This window comes from Leptosomus discolor, chromosome 5, assembly GCF_034619465.1.
Source record: "Leptosomus discolor isolate bLepDis1 chromosome 5, bLepDis1.hap2, whole genome shotgun sequence".
Taxonomy (NCBI): domain Eukaryota; kingdom Metazoa; phylum Chordata; class Aves; order Leptosomiformes; family Leptosomidae; genus Leptosomus; species Leptosomus discolor.
Window position 1 is genome coordinate 13,332,074 of NC_141395.1, and position 20,546 is coordinate 13,352,619.

At 42.4% G+C, this 20,546-nt stretch overlaps 1 protein-coding gene across 1 annotated transcript; it reads left to right on the plus strand.

Moving 5' to 3' along the window:
* Positions 1–830: 830 nt before the first annotated feature.
* Positions 831–20,212, plus strand: IQCB1 (IQ motif containing B1). The gene is made up of 13 exons (XM_009946266.2): positions 831–948; positions 1,786–1,948; positions 3,622–3,751; positions 5,986–6,079; positions 7,150–7,249; positions 7,631–7,803; positions 10,445–10,557; positions 11,827–11,936; positions 16,784–16,926; positions 17,344–17,492; positions 17,958–18,086; positions 18,462–18,618; positions 19,708–20,212. Exons 1-13 carry the CDS (start codon positions 831–833, stop codon positions 19,935–19,937), a joined length of 1,809 nt encoding a protein of 602 aa, XP_009944568.2. The 3' UTR covers positions 19,938–20,212.
* The last annotated feature ends 334 nt before the right edge of the window (positions 20,213–20,546 follow it).

Here is a 20,546-nt window from a genome sequence, read left to right on the forward strand (position 1 = left end):
CTCCCCTTCAAGCGTGGCGTCACGGTCAGCGTGGGCTTGGATTGGGCGGCGTAGACTGCCCTCTGTGGATTTCCACGAGTGGAACTGTCGGAGGCGGCAGCCCGCACGCGGATATGCAAATGACACCCTCCTCCTTCAGAGGAGAGCTTTGGTTGGTGGAGAGCGGCCGCGACCACACATCTGGGACGGGAGGGGGGGGGGGGGTGTGGGGTGTGGGGAAGCGGTCGGGTTAGACCCAGGGGGTTCAGTCTCCCCCCCCCAGCCCCACGCAGTGGGGGAGCCCCGGCGTGGCGGTGAGAGGGGTCTGGTGGGGGGCGGGAAGGGGTTTCCCTCAGAGCGTCCCCGCTCATAGGGTTCCCGGTCCGGGGGGCTCCGCGGCACCGGACCGCCGCTAGCGGAGGCGCTGAGGTGGCTCCGGTGGGAGAAGGCACCTCTCCCGCGCCGCCCTGCTGGCGGGTAGCGCCCCCCCCCCCCCCCCCCCCCCGCCGCTCCTGCGGCTGAGGCGGCGCCGGCGGCCCTTAGGGAGGCCTCGGCCTCTGCCCGCCCCGCGGGGCCTCTCTGGGGCTGCCCCGCTGGAGCCCTGTGCTGCCGGCAGAGCCGGTCCCGCTGCCCGCGGCCTGGAGAAGGCGACGCGAGGGAGCGTGGATGGGGCTTTCTCCATGTTTGTTTCCTTCTCCAGGGAGAGAGACCTGCGGAAGGTCAGCTTCCAGCTGATGGTGCAGGAGCTGGAGGTTTGAGGGAAGTTGTGGCTTAAGGACCCCACGCCTGCACCGAAACAGTTAAGGAGGGAAATAGGCTCGAATCGATGCCATCGAGGGCCCCTGTTTCCTATGGCCAAGGCGCCCAGCGCGGGGCTGGCAGCTGCGGACCCCCGGGTAGTGGCCTTAGCTGCGCAGGTCACTGAGAGCAGAGAACAGGACATCCCCCTGCTACTGCTGAAGTTAAAGGGTAATTCATACCGTTTCTAAAATAAAAGGATGAGGTCGTGAAGTATGGACGGTCCTTCTTCCTTCTGCCTCCTTAAATACAGAAGGTTTTTCTGAATATTTCTGGCAGGGCTGGAAACTCCCTAAGGTGGATCATACGGCCTTTCCTGAGAGTGTTATTGAGTGGCATTTGGCTTGGCAACAATAAGGAGGAGGAGCTGGGGAGCAAATGGAGAGGAAGTCTTTTCTCCCTCTCAGCTGTCAGCGTGTTTGTAAGACCCCTGCTGATGTGGGCAAGGATCTTACACTTGGTCAAATGATTTCTCGCAGTGTTTCTGGGTAGAGAGCCGGAGTGGTCGTCAGTATGCTTTTTTTAAGTCTTAACACAGAAACGCAATCATGAGCTCCTGTGTGACTCCCCCTGTCTTTCCTTTTGCCACATAGCTACTGCTTATAGAAACGATAGAAACAAGTTATGTCCTGTTCTAAATTGGGCTGTAATTATAAGGAAGCTGTATGTTTCACTGAAGCTGTCATTGTGGTTTTTTCTGGCCTAGGAAATTCATACAAATGGGCTATATCCCAGGTAATGCATGTTTTACTACTAAATGTGTAAAGAGAAAAATGGAAACGCAAGTTCAGCTATCCTTCCCAATTGTCATACAATCTAGCAAATGGATTGTAGTTATAGGAGTGAAAAATGCTGACAAATATTTGATGCTGTTGTTAGCACTTTTAGAATTACCTTAATCCTGGCTCTGTGTACACATACTCCTCTCTTTTGGGGGAAAAAAAAAAAAAATCTTGTACATCAGAGTCTTATGCTCCTCTTTGTCTCTCTCCTGCTTTCTTCCCACAGGAATTTTAAACAGTGCTTCCTTGGGACATGAAGAATCAAAAAAAATTAAGCAAGATATATACGATTATGATCTTACTCAGTACTGCATGCTGGTCCTTCAACAAGACCACTCTCGACTGCGTGGAGGCTGGGCTACTGCTGCCCAGCTAGCAGAGATACTAAGGTAAAAAAAAAAAGTGCTCAGAAGTTTTCTTCTTGTTTTCTTTCTGGCCTTTCATCTTGCTCTTTTTCTTTTCAAGCCGTAATACATTGGCTCCCATCCAGAACAAGGCTTGTTGTTCAGGAAAGGCCAGGGTTAAAGTGCAGGGAGCAGTCAAGAGCGGAGGGGTCAGGCATAGCCTAATTGGTCCTGTTTAATTCATTCGCATTGTATTTCATTGAACTGGGTAAACTCTTTGGTGGGAACAGTTTTTGTGTTGGCTTTACATTTTTTTGTGAACAGTACTCGTCAGTGTCACAGTTCTTACCCAGCGATGGCTGATTTTGAATTGCTGTTAGTTAAAAAAGTTTGTTCACTTAGATTTATCTTGCAAAAATCTTCAGCCTGGTTGACTCACAGCCTGTCTTGACTCTGTTTAAATATCTATTTAATATACCTATTTTAAATATCTATTTACATTTTAAACGTGATAGAGGACACAGTTCATACAGACTAGATAGCTTCGTGTAATGATACTGTGAGAAGGGCATTATTAAGTTTAATTTCTGTCTAGTAAATAAGACAATTCTAAACTCAAATGCTCAGTGACCCAATCTCAATTTTCAATGTCAGGAAAAATAGTAAGTTTTAAATTTTCCCCAAGTTTTACTTGATTTTGGCTTAACTAGGGAGCAAAATTCTAAGGCATGAAGCAATTAGGCGACCATCTCTTGTTTATGCCATATCTGCAGTATGAATTTTTAGTGCCAGGAGTTTCATGAAGAGATGCAAGATTTATCACCAGAGTTGTGTGATACTTAAATCATCCCCTATAAGCTATTTCAGTTTGCAGAGAAAACTGAAATTTATTTTGGCTATAAAATGTCCTTTTGTAACTAGATGGATCTCAGCTTCATGCCTAGAATTTGCTTTCCAAGGGCGTTGGTTAGCAAAGCTTTACGTGTGTGCATTCACAAAAACCTAAAAAAGCCTAGTTGAGGTGTCAGAAAGCAAAATTCGTAAAAAGTTAGGAAGACTCTTTTGTTGCACTGGTATCAGTGCAGAGTACAGAATTGAAAAACTTCCTGGTTGTAAAACATGCAGTTTCTTGTAAAAAGTCTTCCAGAAATGACCGACATGTTTGCGGTGAGTAAAATAAGGAAACTGAGATCTGAAGAACTGATTTCTAGCCCACATGTGTTCCTCAGTTAGAGAGAAGTTGTAGACAGACTCAATGAAGATTTTGTGGCAAGAAATTTTTTTTTTTTATACATACTTTCGTTGCCTGATCTGGACCCTCTTCATCATCAGGCTTCCTTTATCAGGTTTTTCTCTACCTTTCTATTTTGCTTTTTTTTTTTCTTCTTTATGACCATCAGAGCCCTTCCTTAGCATGTAGAACAAGCCTGAACAGATCCTATGAAGGTAAAGGAGAAAGTGCCTTGCATATGTTTTAAACAGACGTGCTACAGTGAGTAGCAATACACTTGCTGTCTCCAGCCTGCCAGTGGTTCCTCTTCCTTTTGAAGCAGCTGCTTTGGAGCCAGTCACAGCAGTTAACTGTTGTTCGGTGTTGAATTGTCCCATGCCAGTGAAGCATTTCTTCTCCGATGCCGTGACGTTCATTCAGAGCTGTTCAAACAGGCCCTCGACTACTCAGGTTAATATTTTTTTTATTTTTTTTCCCCCCATTTCAGTCATTGTTGTGTAGGACTAGAGGTGAAAGACGATCCAGAGGAATTTTACAAGAAGTTTCTTCCTTCAGCTATAAACAACCTGCTGTTTTTGGGAAGGCGCTTGCAAGCACGATTTATCCGAGCAATCAAGGTATTTAAATTTCATAGCTGAAAGAGCAGAGAACCTCTGTAACTTTCCAAGGTTACGTATTGTAAAAGTAGGATATTATCCTAGGGACACTGTATTATGAAAATCTATTTTCCAGAAATTATAGTCGTTTTTCTTCTGTCTTGGAGCTTTGAAGGTGAAATCTGTCATTGTGGAGCATTCAGTCCATTACATGTGCAAAGTTAGTTCATTGCCATAGGTTTGTTTAGAGAGTTTGGGTACTACTTTTCACAGATTTTAAAGGTGGGGGAAGGAATACGATTGTAAGTAGAAGAATTAGAGCGGTATGACAGAAAAGAAATGCCTGACAAAAGGCAGCATCCCAGTCACGGTAGTGTCTTTTTAATTTTGCATATAATGAGTTCAGTCTTTGTAACAGCTCTGTTCCCACTGCTCTATTCAGCTTTACAAAAAAGGTTTAAGAAGTCTTAAGATTTTAAATCAGATTTGTTAAAGTTTGTTTTGCCATACAATTTCTGCCATGAAATTCGCAAAAAATTCCAAAAAGGCTCACTGCTTCTGGACCTGCCTGTTGGGAACCCCAAAGGCAGACTTTGCGAATTTGTAGATTTGAACACTTCCTTACATTTCTCTCCTCCTTTGCAGAGAAGAAGGGGTTTGCCCAGCTGGGTTCCCTCATGCTTTTGAAGCCTTCTGAGTTCCAGAATCAGAAGTAAAAAAAAGAAAAACAACAAAGGAAACCCACAAGTAATTTAAATAACCAACCTCATGGATTCTGATAGTTTATTTTAATATTCCTGTTTCCCCGTAGTATCTCATTTCTTGGTTCACTGGCTTCTTGCACTTAGTCAGAGTTTCCCTGCGAGTATTACGATGGACACTACAAACATAATCAATTCCCAGAACGTGTCAATAAAGTAATGTATTTTGTGTTGGCTCAACACTTCAGAGGTGCATTTAGTGCTTAAGAAGGAAGCTTCCTGAATGACTTCCCAGGAGACTCGAGTCTTATCCACAATATGTAATTTCCCCCACACTTTCTTATTATGTCTCAGCCTACATGCTACTTGAGTCATGCTTGTGGGCAAAGATTTCTTTTGAATGCAAATGCAGCTTACATTATAATTAGTACTTTGGCTTTTAAACCTTGTGGTCTTGGAGGTGACTGGGCACCCAGACTTGGTGCTTGCTCAGTGGAACTTTGGAAATCCCACTCTACCAGTGGAGATTAGTAGTTTATTCTGCCCTCGTTTGCTTTTTGCACAAGTCTTTGAAGTCAAGGGAAGCACTGAAATAGCTTTCAGAAACTGACGTGTTGCCAAAACACAGCACAGATAATGTTACAGCTGAACTTATTACTGTGATTTTGTATCTCTTATTGTTGGTAAGAACCAAATACAAAGTTAAACTGTGACTGATGGCTGGGACTTACTGCACGGATCTAGGAATAGGCTTTCCAGAGTTTCATTTGTGAGGCTCAGTTGATGTGGGACATACCAGGCCAAGTGCTTTATAACAACATTTGTCAGTGATGTAGTACTATCAAAAGCCCCTTTGCTCTCCCACACACCAAGATTTTAGATTTCCAGTGGCCTGTGGCTCGCACCTGGAATACAGACTCCAGACTGCGTCTGTATGTGCGTTCACACGTTAAAACCTGGCTTCTTCCTGGTCATTTTTTTCCAGTCCAATGTTATCACAGGCAAGCACATAACACAGTTTGTTTGGCAAACTGATCAAACTTCAGCTTAGTAGTGGTTTGGTGTTTGCTCCCGGACCTCCAACTAGGAGGTGCTTCTGAAGCCTCACCGTGCCAGTTTTTAGTAACCTTTTCCATTTTAACTGTGTTCTTGGTTTGTACCCTTTTTTCCTGTGCTTTAATCTTCAATATTATATTTCCCATTTAGTAGATTAAATCTGTGATGCACTTGTACTGAGCTATTAGTTGCCGTCTTAGCCCTCCTACACTATCAATTATTTTCGAAGGAATAAACAAGACTTCTCTCTCCCTGTTATGATTTTTTCAGGAATGTTTGTGGGTTTTAGTATGTTTAGATTTTCTTGATTGATCTCTGGCCTTGAAGGACTCGCAAGTTTTTTTTTTTTGACTAGTTCCTAGAGTTTCACCAACCTCATTTGGGAATTTGACAGTTTTGGACTCTGAATCCCTGAAGCGTACAAACCTTCCCACTACATCAAGCTGACGTCCTCAGTGAAGATAACATACACATGCTTTTACCTACTCTTTTGTTTAGGATGAAGAAAACCAAAAATTTTTACACTGGTTCCAAACAGTAACTGATGCCATCTGCTGGCTGTTCGGTGGGCATATTCAACTAGCAGCCTGCGGTAAGGAAAAAGTAAACCTGTAAAACACCTGAAAATTTACTTATGGCAGCTACAGGTATCAAGAATCACTCTTAAGCTAATCACCACCTAGTTTGTTAAATTGGAGTAGATATTAAATCAATCTCTTAAAGTAGTCGACTCCACACGACCAGGAATGTCTAAAGAGGGAAAGATCCACTAAAGGGAAATACTAGAGTTCCCTGTCTAGTCTTTCAGAGACAAACATTAAAAGCGTTTTCCTGTAATTGCCCTTTGTAATTCTGTACCTTAAAAATAATCAGACTTGTTTTTCCTGAGAAGATACAGTTAATCTTTTTGCCGTGTGTGATTAACATATGTAGAAATTTGACCAGCCCTGAAAAGTGGATAGAGTTGAAAACAGATTTCTGAAGTTGTTGCCATGCCAAGATGGCATGGCACCTTGCCGTTCTGTGGTTCTGTGGAATTATACAAATATCTAACAAACTTCACTGTACCCTTCTGACCAAAATAAGCTTTCAATTAAACCGATGTTAACCACACTTATTTTAAAAAGCAGAATTTGGTTTGTTTCTAATGCAGAACAAGAACCTAAGGATCGCAAGGTGTGTAACTAAAAACACACACGGCCAGAAAAATTACTAAATATGTAGACAGTGGTACACTGGAATAAAAAAGATGGTGCTTTAATGACTTGCATTACTTAAACCTGGTGTAACAAACTGTCAAGGTTGAAGTCCTTATCTTTTCCGGTTGTTGCCCCAGTGATAATTCCACTGTTGTAATAAGAAACTGGTACTGGTGTAACACAAAAAGTTTTAAAGCTTTTATTCCATTTCAACACCAGTGCCTGAGGGATAACCAAAGGCAACAAAAACAGGGCTCAACATGTTTTTCAAATGTTGAAATAGTTTACTTATTACAGTAAGTTTCAGTGTGAAAATTATAAAAGAGGGAGTTTGTTCCAGAAACAGTATCTGGTTTTACTTGGTATGGCTTATGTTCCTTAATGAAGTTTATTTGTTTAATGATATTTTCAAGTCTGGTTCTGATTGCATGATTTCTTGTTTGCTTGTTTTTGTGTTTTGCAGTACTGCAAAATGATCACTTCCTGCAGTTGTTAATGACAGATGATGTTGAAACAGCAACTATAACGATGTCTGTTTTACACAATATTTTGAGGGTCAATAGGTTAGTTGTTTTCGTATCATGGATTTTTCTGAATTTTACATTTAAAACTCAGTTCATTACTGCTTGGTAAAGTAGAACTTTTTCATATACAAGAATTGTTGTGGGAGGTTTTTTCCCCTAATCTTTGTTGTAGAAATAATAAAAAAAAAAGAAGATGTTTTCTTTATTTTGTTGTTAAATTGGGGCAATAGGAATCAGTTGATTGAAACAGCAGTACTGCCTGGATCAGATTGCTGGTCCAGCTAGCTGGGTGTGTTAGCTTGCTTGAATGCCTGATATATCTGAAAATAAGTCACTGTTAAAATGCTCATAGTTTGTAATTAACACTTCAATTTTGTGTCTCCCCTTGCCGCCTTTTTTTTTTTTTCCTTCCTTTTAAAGTTCTGTCTTGCTTCAGGTTGATGAAGAGACCCTTCACCCTGTTTTGGATGAACTTGTGTATAAGCTTTCATCTACCACCAATCCCGTCATAGGAAATGCTGTTACAAAACTGCTGTTGGTGGTGGCAAAATTTGGCAAGCAGCTTGTGAAGTTACTCACAGCTCGCTACAGAGGTTTGTAAACGTGCATGGGACCAATCACTCGGCCTCCTCTTGCGTTCACTGTAAAAATACAGAGATTGAGGTTTCCCATCTCGTTTCAATCACTGTCCAATACAGATGGAAACTGCAGTGCTGTGTTGTTGTTTTTATCCCTCTCTTCTGTTCATTTTCATTGTAGTTTAAGGTGCAGTGCCTCGTTCTGTTTCCCAGATCCATTTCCTTCGGTGTGTTGAGGACTCTACATGTGGCAACTTGTCTCTTAAAGCTGTTGTTTGTTACTTCCAACCTGATGGGCTTTACTTCTTTCTATGTGATGTTCTGCATCTTTTTTCCTGTGCAGCTGGATATCGATAGGTCCTAGTAGCAGGGTGCCTGTACTGCCGCGCTAAGAGCCGTGTGTCAGACATCTGCCAGTGTGCTAAGGCCCGCTACCCCAGAAGCACGGAAGTTTTACTTAAAGCCAGCTTCTGACCCTGGCTGTTACAGGTGTGCTCATCTGATAGGTGCTGCTCTGCTACTGAGGAGCTGACTGTCTTTGGATATCCAAGTGATTGGAATGAACTCTTCCCAAAAATTGAATTGAGTTTATTGTTTTGTCTTAATGCCTTTAGATGAGGAGGCTGAATATGCACATAAATTGCTCTATGTTATTTATTATTTAATGAAGTGTCCCATTTCATGTCTCTGTCTCTAGCCTAGCAGGGAGCTCCAGGAAACCCCTTTGTCCCCTGTGATGCCCATGGAGACTAAAAGGCTTTAATGTTTGCCAGGTCTTTTATATTCTGGATGTTGGTGGTCAAAACTACTTGTGAGCAGCCTCAGTCCTTTGGAGTCCCAGACAGTAAGAAATGGGTATGCTAGATAAAAAAGTCTGATCCCCCTTTTTTTACACTTGTGCTGACTGCTTATTAGGCAGTACCAGCCAGGTAAATTTTTGGACCAGATGAGCAGCTTTGCCACCCTTTGGCTTACAGAACTGGGAGAGGAGGTCTTCCTTTTGCTGTGAAATTAGGTACAACGTGCCTAAGGCAAATATCACGTTGTGGACTCCTGTGAAGCTACTGTGATGGTCTGATCATCCCAGCTATAGAATGCTGGCTTGCCTGAAGAGGTGCAAGTCTCCATCAAAGGATTATGTTTTATTTTGCTCCGGAATCAGAATATGCCACAGTCATTTAGAGACTCTTCTGTACATGTTTCCTGTTTCCACTAAGAAAAAAAAAAAATCACTTTTTTCCTCTATTTTTTTTTTTTTTTAAGCTGGAGCCCTTATGTTAGTTTTCACTCAGGCTTTGGAATCCTTTAGGTAGTTTGAGGAACAGCAGCAGCAAAGAAAGCATTACAGCATTTCCACCATCTGGCCATCACCTTGAAGTAACTTGGCTTCACAGTGGCTCAGAGCCGTTGCCACTATGAGGTACTTCAGTGTGAGCTTTCTGTCAGTACAGGCAGCCCGGCAGAGGTGAGGACATCACCTGACCCTCACCTCTCCAAGACTAGCACAGTCTTTACATTAGGTTTCCAGGAGGGCTTGGGCTTTCTGTCTGCACGGGTTGGCCTGTCTGAGAGGCACACTCGAGGCACTCCTGGTCAGTAGCTGAAAGGTGCATATGGCTGTGTAGTCTGTACAGGAGCTGGCAAGTGGTTGTGTCAGACCCACAGGACTTCTGTGAGGGATGTGCCTTGTGTAGCCAGGCTATGTGTCTTTGCAGAGCTCAGGCAGCCTTAGGGCACCCACTGACTCCATTTGGAGCCTCACCTCTCTCTCCTGAAGTGTTTAACCGTCATCATCTTTCTAAAATGGTGCATGTGTGTTAGAACAAGGTGCCATTTCTGTTTGCACGAAGGACTTTGTGCTCCATATCCAGCTCCTGTAAGTATATGTGGATGTTGGAGTTCCCCAGTGTATGAATATGCTTATGGACAACAATTTGAAGATGGAAAAATTACTTGAATCTGCAGTTCTTCAGGAGGCTGTTCAAACACATGTCTGCCTCCAGCCCTCCTTCCTTTTCCCTCCAACTCCTTGCAGAACTCTCAAGTTGTGGAATTTGTCTGATACAAAGCTAAAAAGCACGTGTTACTGACTACTTGTGCCCTGTGCACAGCACAGGGAGCGTCTGTGCATTGCGGGGGGGGGAGCACAAGTTTGCTTTTTAGCTACTGTGAACCAGAAAGCTATTTTGTCTAAGGGACTGGATGTACACATACTCACTATGCTATACAGATAAGACATCAAAGAATTCCAGTTATAAATAAATAATTTTTATTATGAAAAATATGAAAGCAGTACTAATAAAACCTAGCACTTGCATGGTGCTTTACATCCTTTTAGTATCTTACAATGACTTGCTGATAAGGCACTGAAAGTACATTGATAATTTAACTGCCAGTTGTGTAGGCATGATAGACAGTGACTTGGACATACAAAATTATGGTCACTGTATAGTACTTCTCTGTGATGGTTGGAGCACCAGATTATTCATTGATAATATTCTGCATTGAAACTCAAAGACGACTGATGGTGTTCAGCTCTAGTGTTCCTTTGCACATAGAATCGGATTTGATTTTTTGACTTGGAAATTGTTAGTTTGAAATCCTGAAAAGAAAAATTTACCTTAGCGGTACCATTTGCTTCTTCTTTCTCCCTTAGGATTAAAAGAGCTCTTAAGTAAACAGTGGACTGGCAAAGGATTTGACAGGGATCTCTGTCAACTCTTGGACCTGCTGTACTTGGAACAGTCCAATGGAAAAGGAGAAATCCAGGTGCTGTGGTTTGAGACTTTTGTGTGTGAAATCCTAGTTACATGTGTTTATGTATGGTTAGAATGGGTTTACTCTATTACTTTGCTTTTCAAAACCTGTGTTAGTTTTTCACTATATTAATGAATTTTAAAATTTTCTCTTTATTAATTTTTTTTTTCGTTTTTGAAGACATCAAGAAATTATCCAGTGATTAGGGTATGGGACTGTGACTTGAGAGATTGTCTTTCTGTTGCAGATTCACCATAGACTTCTATACAACCATAGGGGAAGAAATAATTTTGTTTTGCTAACTATAAAACAAAAATAACTGTATCTGCTTTTCTCACATCAGTGTTAAAAATTTAGATCTCGGAATTCTAGGCAGCATTCACATAAATTAAGTTGTACAGAGAAAATTTTCAGTAAGAACACCTTCTGGGCTGTGTTCCAAATAAAAGAGACAATGTGTGTTTTTTTAATTCTTAACAAAATTTTACATGCAGGTTTCTCAGAGACAATACTTTAAAGGAAATCGGAGTTATGTTTGTAGAGACCTGCTTTCATCTTCAACAGAGCAGGCTGTTTTGTGTTTGGGGTTTTTTTAAATCCATTGAAGAATAGAATTGATTTTTTTTTCATGTTTGTTGCATTTCAGTGACTTCTGATCATACTGCAAATGTAACATTTTCCTGGCTGCTGATTCTCCAAACTTGTCTTTCTGTGCTGTAGGTTTTTTGATTGAATCACCATTTGAAATACCAAGTGCCTCAGGTGTTTTAAAGACAAATTTCTAACATTGATTAATGCAGCTGATATATATTTTATATTTGTGCTGTAGATCATAGAATCACAGCATGGTTTGGGTTGGAAGGGCCCTTAAAGACCATCTAGTTCCAACCCCCCTGCCATAGGCAGGGACACCTCCCACCAGACCAGGTTGCTCCAAGCCCCATCCAGCCTGGCCTTGAACACTGCCAGGGAGGGGGCAGCCACAGCTTCTCTGGGAAACCTGTGCCAGTGCCTCACCACCCTCACAGTAAGATTCATTTGTTTACCACAGAGAGCATCAATCTAGATGATCAGATTAGCTGCCTTCGGAGCGAGTACAGGGCTCATGATAACAACTGTCTCATAAGACCTTAAATTCCCCAAGCTGTTACAAGTACTGAATTTTGATGCATTTGAAAACTGATGTGTTTTGGCCAAATGTTGAGATAGTTCCAAATATGCAAGCAGTAATTGTTTTTATATGCAGAGAAAATATCATACCAACTGCTTTATTAATTTCAGAGGCAGCATCAAGCAGCTTGTATAATCCAGGCTATGTGGAGGGGATTTCAGACAAGGAAAAGGCTGAAAAAACTACCCCAAGCAGTGACCACTTTACAGAGAAGCTTCAGGTAAACAGTACGGCATTGTAAAAAGCACTAAAGAGAAGAACCTAGTAAGACGGTTTGGTTTGGTTTTTCTCAGGTCCTGTTTGAAGTAGGGCCAGCCTCAGAATGGCATCCGGCTCCTCAGGGCCATATCCAGTTTTGGAGATCTTCAAGGATGGAGATCCCACCATCTCACTTGGTCCCTGTCCTGGTGCTGAATGACTTGCTTTGTGATGAATTCTTCCATTACAGCCAGTGGGGATTTCCTTGTTGCAGCTCTTCACCACTGCCTCCTGTCCTTTTTCTGTGCACCTCTAAAAGTCTGGCTCCGTCTTCTCTATAACACTTCCTTTAGTAGTGAAAGACAGAAATATGATTTGCCTTCCTTTAGGCTAAGCAAACCCATCTTGTCACCTATCCTTTTATCTCATACGTTGCATAGCCCTAGTTGTCTCTGTTTGGACAGTCTCTATCCCACCATCAACATCTGACTTCTACTGGGAGGCCCAGTAGCGTAGCAGTATTCTGGGTGTGCCCTCAAGACTGCCAAGTAAAGCAACAGAATAATCTTTGACCTGCTGCCTCTGCTTTTGCTCGTGCAACCCCCTCTGCAGCTAGCCTTTGTTGCTGCAAGGACATGCTACTGGCTTGTGGTCAGCTTGTCACCCATCAGGAACCCCAGGTCCTTTTCATTGGAGCTGATGTCTGGGTAGTCAGTGCCCAAGCTGTACTGGGTCATGACATTATTTTGTACGTTATTTGAACTTCACATGGTTTCTTTTGACCCATTTGCTGTGTTTGTGGAGGTTCCTCTGAGTGTCAGCCCTGCCCCGCATGGGAGACTGTGATGACAACCTTGATAAAGTCAAGGAAAATGCCATCCACTGCTCTCCCCTCATCCATGGAGCCAGTCATCTCATCACAGAAAGCAATCAGGCTGGTCAAATATGATTTGCCTGTAATAAATATATGCTGGTTATTCCCATGCACCTTCCTGTCTGTCCTGGAAATGGCTTCCCTGTGGATTTGTTCCCATGTCCCAGGGCATAAGTTTGGGCTGACCAAGAGTTCCTTCATCTTGAAGATGCCTTTTTCCAGTCAGCTGTTATTTCTAAAACGTAAAGGTACTGTAATGCCAATGAGCTGTTTCACTACAGATTCTTTTAGCAGAAACATCCAAACAATGTGCTTTTCCAGCAGCACCAAACGGCCACTTCTGGTGCCAAAAGCTCCAACTGTCCCTTTCCCAGCTGCCAAACTTCTCCATGCACAAAACTTACCTCTGTGATGCTTTTATATGTTTTCTGTGTAAAAATTTATGGCATATTGAAAACTAAAAGCGTGGCACACTGTGGCATAGGGTTGCACTAAATAGCACTAGAAGATGATGTCCTGGTGGTAGAACAGTTAACTGGTTCACGGTTAACTTGACAAAAAATTCCACCATAAATTGCGTGTGGAGCTGCCCCAGAGTTTCCAGTCTGCCATGCCAAAGCACTGCAGAAACCAAGGCCCTTAGTGCTTGCTCAGTGTAGTGCTTGCAAGACCTTGTTCTTCATTAATATTTGAAATCTCTGACTCTCAGAAGTGGAGTCACTTCAATGGCCTAGACATAGCATCCTCTGACTTGGATCACTACAGAAGAATGAAGCAATGTAAATAGTGCTTGTCTTGTAGGATTTCAGCGGTAATGTTAGCACATGTTAGCCTAACTCTTTTGAGAAATTTAGTGTGAATTTAACATAGGTTAAGGGTTCTAAATCAAGTTCAGACTCCACAGCAGGTTTTTTCAGCCTTTTTTTGAACATTGTGCATTACCATGTCAAAACTAGATCTTAGAAATCAATTAGTCAAATCAGATTGCTTTATGATCAAGGTGTTAGGAAGCAGACAGTTATGATTTGTCGTCTAGACTGGCATTAAGAAGATACTGGCTATCTAGGGTGTAGTCTTTAAATTCTGGATGATTTGCAGGGGCAAGCAGTGTGTTTGTTGAGGGCCACTAGCCACTCCGGCTTTTGTGCTGAACCACCAAGAATGACATACTTGACACTCCTTTTTTTCTCCACCAGACATGTTGAGCCAATATTCCTGCCCTCGTCAGGCACCTTGCAAGCCTGCAAGCCAAAATCCTAGCCCAGAAAGCTTGGATGCTGGGCTAAGATATAAGGTGGTAAAGCAGAAGCAGAAGGGTGGCAAGGCTATCGGCAATCAACAAGCCACTTGACTTTCTGGTGTCGTATTTTCAGTATCGTAAACGTTAGTGTGTGCCTCTTAAGTAGTTCTTGAGTCATTTAAATGGACTCTTGAATGTGTGTGTTTGCTGAATATTGAGAGGAATGGAAATGTGTTAATATCCTTGCAGTTGTGTGCTCGTAGCTCAGTCAGTCCCAGTGTACTGAGTAAATACAGTAACCGTAGAGCTCCAGTGTTGTTTTTTTTCTGTCTAGGTCAAAGCTGCAGTTAGTGTTACGCTGAAAAATAGTGTTTGGAGTACTGTAAGCATGACTTTAGAAAAGGTTTCAAGAGGACTTTTTATTTTTTAACAGTCAGGGTTTGGTTATATTCACAGATTTATTTTAGAACAAGTGTGGTTAAATACTGCTGAGATTGAAACTCCAAACTTGGCTCACCTGCAGCGGAAGATCTTAAACTCTGCAAGTGATAAACTTCTGACACTGTGGTTTCAGAAATGTCTCCTCAGTGAATATTAAAGCTTGTAATCTCTCCTTGAAATTAGTTCACTGTTACATAGCTAATTGTAGAATTGCTACAGTGGCAAGAGTTTCTATTAATCATGCATCAAAAATCTAACTGTTTTTATATATATATATATATATAAAGAGATGATCAGAGGGAGGCTGATCTGTGCCGTGAACTCTTGAAGGAAGCTTGGATCTTACTCTGTGTGTGTTTTGCTTCTGTTCAGAGGCACTTCCCTGTCACATGTGGTCTTGTGCAAACAAATACATCTTCTCAGTAGGAGGAACAGAGAATGAAGAAGAGCGTGTGTTTTGCAGACTACATGGGAAAGAATCGGTATCAAAGAAACATTTAAATACCTGACAGACACTATTGGTAGTTTCACAGATGCACATCCAAAAACCTCATGAAACGTTCTTGTAGTTTTCCACCTAGTGGAGCTGATAAAAATTTCTAGGGAAGATGATTAATAGTTTTACCAAGAAAATGTCGTCAAAAGTCCTGTTTGGTCCTGTGACATCATTCTGCTTAGAAGTATAGTATGTGCATGCCTGGATTGAAAATGCAAAGATTTACAGCTCTAATTCGCAGAAATGTGTGGGCTGAAAACCTCTAGTTTCCTTGAGACGGTTCTGATGCAATCACATTTATCATGGTGTGTCTCTGTAGGTAGATGTGTGGGCACGCTTCAAGTCTGCATTACTGTCATAAAAGGATTATGGTCTCTCAGATCGTGGTGGAGGCTGTTTATCAGCTAAGGCCAGATCTTTAAATCCAGAGCATCTCTTCTACTAAATAGCTTCCAGCCCATCTTTCCCCACCCAATTAGAGAGACTGAGGGGAAAGTATGGTTGGTGGAAAAATTACAACTCTATTTATACTACCGATAGGAAACACACAAATAACTTGGTAGTACTGCAATCTACAGGTATGTGACGTGCAGCAATACCAACATTGCTGGAGAGTAGGTCTAGTCTATGGCCTTTTTTTCCTCTTCCTGGGGAGAAACTGCACCTGCCTGTGCTCTTTCCTAGTGCTTCGTGGTCCCTGGAAAAGTGCTAGAGGAGAGCAGAACTCAGGGCTGTGGGCCCAGTGGGGTGCTCAGGTCCTGAGCGGGCAAGTGGTTTTGCTGCAGCAGGAGAAGAGGAGGAGTCCCATCATTGCCTCGTGGTGGGGTGATCTCGTAAAGTCTCAAGCATTAGCTGCTAATGAGGTCAGGTCCATTGGGACGAGAAGGGGCAGTGAAGGGAGGGAAAGCCCTAGCTCACAGCTCCTCATGCTTCACTGAGAAGGTGAAGGTGTCCAGGTGGTCTTGGTAATTATTAGTATCTACACCTCAGCATATTTAGTATTAATTTGTTAGTCTCTATATTAATACATTAGTGTATATATAATTGATATACAGGCTATTATTAGCTTAAACACTCCAGGGCCAGTTACAGACTTTCAGTTGTCTCATCTGTGAAACATCTGGTGGGGCTTTTCCAATGCCAAGCACAGCAGGGCAACATCCTAACATCAAATTACAACAACTAGTACAGATCAGGAAGAATTTGTAGGAAAATTTTCCTAGTGTTCTTTTAATAAAGTGGATGGGGAAAATGTGTCGGTCTGTATTTCCTGGAGAGAAAAAAAAATCCCTTCAAATTTAAGATGTGAGCCTTCAGCCAACATCCTGATCTACTCTTGCAGCCAGTACAACAATAATAGTATGTACTACGGAAAGCAGGTGCCGTGTGTGCTGATGGATGCAATGGAAAAGGTGCGTGCTGGAGCAGATGGCTAACGTTGCAAGAGAATGCCTGCTTTTCCCAGATGATGGAATCAAAATAGTTGTTCTAGTTCACGCTAGCTGTGAACGTCCCACATGGAGCATCATTCCCTTCAGGGTCCTTAGAGCTTATATCCTAAGTAAAAATATATCCTTTGATTTGATAACAGATTGAGTGACTGGCTCAGAATTTTTCATGGCTATAGATAGTGTGGTAGTTCGTTAGCTTGCAGGTGATTTCTCATTGCTCGGTGTGGTCCTGCAGCCAGCAGCTGGGATGGCAGATTATTGTGTGGATTTCCTCCCTTGATGCTGGACCATTCAACACAGAAGAAAGAGAGGTGCTTTTAAGAAATGTACAACTGAAGCTAATTGTTAATGTACTTGTGTATTGCAGAGCTAAACGGGAACAGGAGCTGCAGCATTTAAAAAGACAGAAGGAAGATGAAGCTCTAAAACTGCAAATGCAACTTCAGAGGCAGAGGGCCATGAGACTCTTCCATGAACGACAGCTGGCCTTGCTGGAAATAATCCATGCCAGTATGATTTATATTGAACTATATCAGAAGATTAAACTGTCTGGGTCTCCTTATGAACAGTTTCCCCACGTATATTCCCTAATCTTGCATGTCTGTTTGCGCTGTAGTCTTACAGTCAGTCTCTCCTGACCCAATTAGCTGTCAGAGAACATGCAAATTTTACAAGGGCTCAGTAACTAGTGATCAAGATCTGCTGCCTTCAGAATGGTGCGGAAGAACGGGAAACCCAGTTTGCTTGGCTGCTGCAGCTACAGGTCTCTGAGACGTGGCCCACAGCTAGCAGACCTTGGATGAAGAGGGGTTTTTAATTGATGGCACCCAAGCTTTTTTGGTGCTGTCTGGTTTGAGGATTAAAAATATAAGTTGTTAAGAAATCCCAACCCACGGTCTTATACCTGGATTTTTGTTACATTTGTAGGTCAGGTAAATAAATACATGGAGGAAATTGAAGGGAAATCAGCATTAACTATCCAGAGATTCTGGCGAGGGTATATGGCGAGAAGAAATTTTCATCAACAGAGACAATCTCTTAAGGAGTATAAAGCAGCTGTCGTCATTCAGAGAGCAGTAAGTATGTGTACTTTGTTCTAACATTAGGTAGGACTGAGTGGATTATTGCGATCCCTCAAAAAGCTCTGCTTATTCTCTTACTGTCGGTGTAGCCATAATTTATGAAAAAAATTATTCAGAGGATGATGTCTAGAGCCACAAGTTGCTTAGACAGGTGAAACCTTGCATAGGTTGCAAAGCCTAATACAGTCTTGTAACTAAAATGCAAGAGCTGCCACTTTGAAACCCAAGGTTCGAATTTCACCATACTACAGGTGAGTCAGTAACTTATTATGAAGTTTCTTACTTAGTATTCAGTATTCATGCTGACGGCTGTATGTTGGCTTTTCAGCATCATAGCTAAATTTATGCTTTAACAGATGCAGTACTGAAACGTTTTTCTTTCACTGATTGATTACAAACAAAGCGAGAAGACAAACTTCCTGTCTGTGATTGTCATATTCTCTTGTGTTCTTTACAAAGGCTTGTAAATTCTTGGAAAAACGAAGGAAGAGGAGACCTCTCTCTCCTTGGAAATATCCCAAGGGACTGACTGATGAGCAGAGACTAGCTTTGCAGCAGAAGGTGGATGACTACATCAAATTGCATCCGGTCTGTTTCTTAGTCATTTCATAATTCGCATTAATGATGCAACATAAAATACTGTAGGGATGAAATATATTCAGCTTCATAAATTCTGATCGAGATAATCCATTTGAGGTATGCATATATTAACCCTGCTTGTTTGAAAGAAAGGTACTAGGATATTGGGGATTTTAACCATTAATCTAATAAAAAGGGTCAAAGCAAACTGTAATTGGAAAATTTATATACTTGATGATAGATAGCTTTGGAGAGAGCTGCAGAGGAAGCAAAATTATTAACAATTAAGAACAGCATTTGCATTCCTAGTTTAGACATTATTCTGCCCCCAAAAGATTTAAAATAACCAGCTCCTAATGGTAATAAACTGTTATTCTCCTCCAGGCTTCCCAAATGTCAGAAGAACTGAGTAAAGAATTGCATATGCAGGCCCAGGAAAAGCTGGCACAGTTCCTGTTGAGGAGCAGAGTGGATCAGAGAGCAGCGCAGCGGAGAGAGACGTTACTGGCTCAGGTCAACACCGATGTGGAGCTGCTAATGAGTATGTGACTGCTCCGGTCGTAGTTTTGATTGCCATTTGGATTAAACTAATTTAGAAAGAAAATTAGAGGGAACAGTGGTAAAGCCTCATTTCAAAACTGAAGCACCTTTCTTCCTTTGCCATGTGCCTTATCTTGAGATTTATGCTTTCTTAGAGATTATCCAGGTGTTGCTGCAGGTTAAGTATACACACCTGCTTTTCAAGCAGCATCTTATTCTTCTGCTACAAGTCTCTATCTGATATGTTTGCAAGAAAATAATGGCCCTGTGAAAAGCGTTAAAATTTCTAAGAAGGGGATCTCGCACAGCCTCTTCCTCTAGATTTGTTTTGCTTTGTTCTGATTTATGGTGTAGTAAGGAAGCTGCTGGTTGAAGCACTCTCACATCTTCCAGGTAAAGAGGGAAATCTTTGAGCTACAAATTCCGAGTCAAGTTTGTGTTTTCTCTGGCCTGGCTTTATTTGAAACGGAATTCACTGTTGTGCTATCTTCATTCCAGACGAGTAGCCCAGAGTGAGAGAGCGAGAATAGCAAACCGCAGCCACCAGAGAGCACCCAAGCCAGGCAAAATTCAGCAAGTTACTGAATTCCATTATTTAGTCTGTCACGTGCTGTGTCACTGCAGCTCATCGCTCCCGAGCAGGCAGATCAGCAGCACACTCTTAGGCTGTGCGGGGTCCCCCAGGCAGGGGGCGCGCAGTGGCGCTCCGCCAGAGCGGTGGAAGCTCTATGCGATGTCCCCCCTCACCGGGAGCGCTGATCCAGCAGGAGCGACCAGGAGCTCCTCTTTCTCTTAGGTCGTGGCTTCACAAGAAGTCATTTTGGTGGATGCCACCACTGCACCTGCATGAAGTAGTCCTGCTTTTCCCGCTTCTCCCTCCCCCAACGTGGTTATTTTTTCAGATTAGCCTTAATTTGGATCGCTTCTCCAGTCGGGTTTATCATGCAGCCATAAAATTGTAATGCCAGCAAGGGGAAAGCAGAGACCTAGGACAGTGGGAAGTGGGAGGGCAGTGCTCCTTCTTTCTTTGTTCTAAATACTCATACAACCACAAATATGATACAGAAAGCTCTTCTCCTTGTTGTTACAGATGCTCCAGGGTTAGCAGAGACCACAGAAAAAGATCTCGATGTCTTTATGAGTCGATCAATCCCTGTAGCTACCAAAGCAAGACAATCCCACAACACTATGCTGAAGTACAATCGCTGGCCATGGTGGAAGAAGCTTGGAGATGAGTTTATGGAGGATGATGTCATTCCTGATGATGCCCTAAATGCAGAACTGGGAGCTCTATTTATTGGTGGAAGGAAATCCTTTTAGGTAACAGGCAGAAGAATTTTTTACTCAACCAGACTCATACCTTGCACTATGCATTTACTTGCGTGTGTTTTTAAGGAAAACACTTGAGTTGTAAGAGAAAGCTCTGCAACAGACCGAAGCCTTATTGTAGTGCATTTTACTTACTAAGAATCTCTTCCTGTGCGTCAACGGCTAGATCCTATTGACCGTGCTGTTGCAAATGGGATTGAAATACTGTAGTTGTAACTGGAGATATTTTGTGATTTGTATCACTTTTAAAGTAAGTTCATAACCTTTGGCTTTTCAGTCCTTATTCACACTCGGATGTGTAAAGAATCGTGCCATTGTAAAAGCCTGGGCTGTTATAGCAAAACACTTTCTCAGGTGATGTGCTTTGAGATAAAGACGTGTTCAGAACAAACCAAGACACCAGCAGGAAGTCAAGCAAGCACTAGGCAGGCTGGGCACTTACGGCACGGTAAAACAGCTGACTCCAGTTAGCACAGGCAAAGCTTGGCCTGAGGAACCTCCACCAGCCTCTTGATAGCAACACGGGAAAAAGCAAGGGGAGGAAAAAAATGCCAGTATTCTTGGTTTATATGTGTTTTGCTTTAAAAGCATGCAGTTCTT